At 36.1% G+C, this 5542-nt stretch overlaps 1 protein-coding gene across 1 annotated transcript in view; it reads left to right on the top strand.

Annotated features, from left to right (window-relative positions):
- The first annotated feature begins 3480 nt into the window (after positions 1 to 3480).
- LOC108692644 (SCY1-like protein 2) overlaps positions 3481 to 5542 on the top strand; it is a 13968-nt gene continuing 11906 nt past the window's right edge. Inside the window, exon 1 of the mRNA XM_018200992.1 lies at positions 3481 to 3633. Coding sequence (XP_018056481.1) covers positions 3481 to 3633 — 153 coding nt within the window. The remainder of the gene's footprint in view (positions 3634 to 5542) is intronic.

The following is a 5542-nucleotide window of genomic DNA, read 5'->3' as shown; positions in this document are numbered from 1 at the left end:
TATATATATATATATATACACGCGACCACACGGGCGCGTGTCACCCGCGCCGCGCGAGAGCGGCGAGAGCTCGATCCGTATCTCGTCGTGCATCGCGCGCGCGCCACGCGCCTATTCGCTTCATTCCACTTCATTCCGATCTGCTCCGCTCCGTTCAATCCGAACGCGAACAACCCGCGCGTTTATTGGCTCTTTTTTTCACAGCCACCGCCACATCACCGTCGCCGCAGCCACAGCCGCAGCCACAGTCACATCCGCCGCCGACACCGCCGGATACCACCGCCGCCGCGGTGTCTCCTCTTTTCACTTCCTCTACCTCTTCTCGGCACAGAGAGAGAGCCTATGTGCGGTGGTGGTGCTATCGCGCGTTTCCCGATATCGTTCGGCAACAGGTGAGTCACACACTCTCGCGCTCCCGGTCGGTCTATCCATCCGTACGATCTATATGCTGTCTTTCGTTCGTTTTCTTCCTAATGCGTGCGTACATGCGTGTGATGTACGCGTGAATGCGTGAATACCGCGTTCAGCGATCTACTACCCTCTCGGGCTCTCGCAAGAGTCATCTCGGTCTACTTCGCAGTCTTCGCGCTCGGTTCTTGGTTCCATGAATTATTATTTTCGCGATTTCACGGGGTGAGTTGTGTTAGTCGCGACAACTGCGTCTCTCCATCAGGACGCACTTTTTTCTAAGTATTGTCCAACTTCTTGCACTCTAGCAGACAATTTCGCAATAGCTTTCGCGCGGGAGAAGGCGCGACGAAGGCGGCGCGCGAGAAAAAAATTATGGACGAGAATAGTATGGAGCAGAATCGGGGTCACTGAGTATCCGGCAAAATAACATCGCCATGGGATCTCGAGCCGAAAATCGAGGATATACTGTTAGAGGGTTACTAGTTGTGCTCGTAAGCTGCTAACGCTAACAGCTCGTGCTAATATCGATTTACTGGAGCGGATAACGCCCGTTAACGTCAATCCAATGAGAACTTATGGCGATTAGAATTTCATGGAACGGTATTAATTTTACGGGAGAACGTGGGCGAGAGAGAGGAGCGTCTCCTCTTCACGAAAGGGACAGGCGGCTGACGGGAGGAAGGAAGGAAACGAACGCGGCCTTCTAGCAAAGGACGTCTCAGGATTCATATTTCCTGCATGGAAAGTCCTCCGAGAAAGGAGAAAAGGCTTGAGGAATAAGAAATAGAAGGTTTCTCTCTTTCGCTCTAACTCTCTTTCACTCTCTTACGTCCTCCTTTCTAACTCTTTCTTTTTTTAATCGCAACTTTTATATATGCTGTTAGAAAGATGAATATTATCGTTATTAATACATAATGACTACCTTTTAACGAATGAAGACATATTTGTGTGTAAGATAATACGTGTGCAAAGAGCGGACAGCTAACAATAAATGTACACTCGCGCAACCAATCGCGAGAATTATATCCTAACAAACTAAATAATTAACGGCGATTCGCGTCACTCGCATATTATACTCAACGTCATCGAGTATCCGGAAAAAGGTATTTCAGATAGCTCGTATTTTTGTATTGAGCACATAAAAATGATCTCTATTCCTGTCATCCGACTATGGAAGTTATGCGAAAAATGACTCGAGTCACTTTCGCTCGCGAAATGCGAAACTGTTCGTATTGTAATACGTTTCAAATACCAAAAATATAAATTTTACAGAGAGAAACAAAGTATTCCATGAATTTTGTAAAAAGAATTTATTTTTAACGATCGACCATTAAAATGTGGACAATTAATATAAATTTGAATTGATAAAGGATCCTCGTATCCTTTTTTTCTTTCTCTCTCTCTCTCTCTCTCTCTCTCTCTCTCTCTCTCTCTCTCTCTCCTTCTTCCTCTCATCCTTGTCTATTTAATTACACTTTTAAAAGAACTTCAGTTATACATACGTAAAGCGTTCATTTTGTATTGTACGCGTTTAGGAACACAATTTCGTTTCTTCTATTCACAACACGTCATCAAATATAAAAAGGAACATTCGAAGGGCTTTCTCTTCGGAAAAAATCATTTGCTCCGTTTCTCAAAGTCTCTTCATATGAATGTTTAACCCGTGGTTGAACACGGTGACTGTAAACAGTTAGTTTAGTTATATATTCTAGTTATATTACAGCGAATCAGGATTTTAAGTTCAATATTTACAGGATTATTTAACATACCGGTATGAAAACGCTTTTTCCAAATTAAGCCGCTGCAAATGAGCAACGAAACCTCATTCCCGCTCAATTTCAACTTTCAGTGTCGATAATTAAAAAGTTGCTGGTGATCGGACCAGACTCAATCCCTTCAGACAGACTCAATCCCCAATTGAGAAAGAATTTTGTATTTGGACATTTCATACAAAGCGCGGATAAAAAATTTAATTAATCACGAGGCGCAAGGACTTCAAATTAAATCTTCAAAGAAAAAGAGATCAATTGCGGATCATACACAGTGTCTTTTAAAAATATAAAATAAAAAGGAAATTTAGTTTTATGAAATGGAATACGAATGAAACTATTATTTATACTGTATCAAAAATAAATTAATTAAAGGATATTAGAGGACTTCAGTTTTACAAAATTAAATATTCAGTATTGAACTCGGGAATTATTTATAAAATTTCTGTGTTCGTTATGCTCTTGTCATTACTGATAAATTGTACTGAACGTGCAATATATTTGTTTCATTCCGCTTAACTTAAAAATCTTTTTTAATGTTTTTCGTTTATTTCAACATAAAAACAAAATAATTTTATATGAACAGATATAATTGTATAAGATTAATCGAACGATTTAAAAATTACAAAAATTTGTCGTAACATGATTACAATATCGATTACAATTTTCCTATCTCTTCTCTCTCTCTCTCTCTCTCTCTCTCTCTCTCTCTCTCTCTCTCTCTCTCTCTCTTTCTTTCAATTTATTTAAATTCACCCACTAATCCCTGTAATTTTTGAATTTTTGATAAAATTTATTGTAATTTTGGTGAATGTCTATATTGAAAAAACAATACGAGTACAGATATAGGAATAGAAAGGAAAGAACAAAATGGAATTTATTTGAATTCCTTCTCTCGCGAATATATATTGGAGATTCACAATTTCGTAGAGTGAATTCCTCTCGTTTCGTCTATTTTTCGCCTGGTCGCGCCAATTTACAAAAATTTCCGCGTAACAAAGCCTGCGATAAAAGTGATGTTTAAAATCAATGTAATTTTCATGAATCCGATTTCGTGTGTCACAGATACGGGAAAAACGAATTTCACGAGGGGAAATACCATTATTGTACCTATTATCACGAACGAACCATAGAGATTGCTCTCTCGATATTACACCGATATTTCCTCCCCCCCCCCTCGTCCAACCCCCTCTTTCTCTAAAGCGACAAAATAACGCGGTCGACATAATTTCGATTTGGCAGATAATAAACGGGCGAGGTCGACACTGATTCACCGAAGCCTCTGGCTGGCTGGCTCAGCATGTTCGCGAAATCCAGAGGCAGCAGCACAACGCCGTGCGATTTGCTTCCCGATCCGATACGCAACACGTACGAGATCGGCAAGCAGTCCGCCACAGCCGGACCGGAAAATGTCTGGCGCATATATGATGGCTATCGGAAAAAGGACAGGATGGTAATGTTTGTCGTTGATCGTAAAACTCCTCCAAGAGATACAAGAAATGAGAAAGTTAAAATGACTTTATACTTCGACGTCTTGAAAGTCAAAATGATGACGTTTATTGACATTTGATAAAGATATATTTTGATTTTTTGTTGAGCTCTTATGGCTTTCTTATGAGCCGTTTGCTCATGTTTTTTAAAATATGTACATATATATATATACACTTCACTGAATTATTTAAGCATTTAAAGATCCAGCTTTGACCAGTATATATCCAGAGAAAGATTTCTTCGATTTAAAGAAATGTTTCTTTGCTATACGGTTAAAAAAATTTTTTAAATTTCTTTGATTTAAACATTATTGTTTTAAATCAAAGAAAATTTATTTGATTTGAATATAATTTCTTTAAATCAAATAAATTTTATTTGATTTAAAAAAATAATGTTTGAATCAAAGAAATGATGTTCACAAATCAAAGAAATTTTTTTCTTTAACCGTGTAGCAAAGAAACATTTCTTTAAATCAAAGAAACCTTTTCTCTGGGTGTAGGCTTCTAGTTTATCAATTGTATTCTCACACCTAAAATAAGATTCTTACTGCTAATGTTTTTTTCTATTTTCTTAACATTAAAATGATCTCAAGTAGTAAGGTGTTGTCTATTTGACGTTATTAATTAGACATTTTTATGTGAAGAATGACTAATTAATGATGAATCTGATCTGTTTAATCATCGTAAAAATGACGTGGATTTCTTATAATTATGTAACATCGTATAAACATTATTTTCACTGACATTGTTATTAATGCATAAATAAATAACGTTATTAATTGATCACTAATAATGTCACTAGTACATCGTCAATTGATCATCTGACGTTAATAAGTATGACGTTGTAAACACCTCGTAGGCTGTATTTCGAAATTAATTACCAGTACTGAAAATCTATAGTGCACGTAAACCGCATATAAATTTTCAGCGCTGGTAATAAATTTGGAACACAGTTCTCAAATGGATATAAATAAATAACGTCATTATTTTAAAAAGATGACGTCATTATTACATCTTAAATAAGTAATATAAGGTCAATAATTTAAAATGACTAGCTATTGACGTCAAAAAGATTATTTGGGATATCGATGGATGATTCAATGATTCCAATCAATTGATTTTAATCGTCGTAATTTAGTTTTTCTATTTTTTTAACGGTGCTACTTTAACGATATCCGGATAGTAAAATAAAAAGAGAGATAATCGAATCGCGAATTAGATTTGAATTGATCGGATTTGGAAAGTCACTTTTGGAGGGATTCAAATGCGAGAATGAGGTATAATTCATTCGTTCTTGAATCTATCTGATATGTAAATACATGGAAAGAATAGCTTTATAGAAGAAGTATTTAAAAATTTAACTAGATAGAGATTAGAAAAAATAATTGTTTTGGATTTTGAAGGAGCAAGTCTCAGGCTGTTTCTCGTCTTGATGAATTAAGCTGTAATATTCACGAAACACTCTAATAAAGGTTTTAGATACGGAGATATTTCGTGAAATGCAGCTTCTGTATAAAAAATATTTATGAAAACCTCAAAAGCACTTTTTAGACCACCCAACCAAAATAATGTAGAACGTTCAAGCTGTTAGAATATCAAATTTTTTGTAGCATCACTCATTAGTTTCCTACATAATTACTTTGGTAATTCAAAGAAATTTTTTCAGGAAATATTTTCAGATCTGCACGGGTATCTAGTTAAATTTTTAGATATTTCAGCAAAATCTCCTTTTATATTTGTGCTGGTATTTGAGAGAAAAGTGTTTAATATTTGAGATTATAATTGCATGGTAAAATAATATGGTTAGTAGTTTCATTTGTATGATTAATATTACTGTGATGCTAGTATAATAATAATAATAATAATCTTATA

This window comes from Atta colombica, unplaced genomic scaffold, assembly GCF_001594045.1.
Source record: "Atta colombica isolate Treedump-2 unplaced genomic scaffold, Acol1.0 scaffold78, whole genome shotgun sequence".
Classification (NCBI taxonomy): Eukaryota; Metazoa; Arthropoda; class Insecta; order Hymenoptera; family Formicidae; genus Atta; species Atta colombica.
The sequence above is the reverse complement of the archived record's forward strand: the minus strand, read 5'-3'. Positions and strand labels throughout refer to the sequence as shown.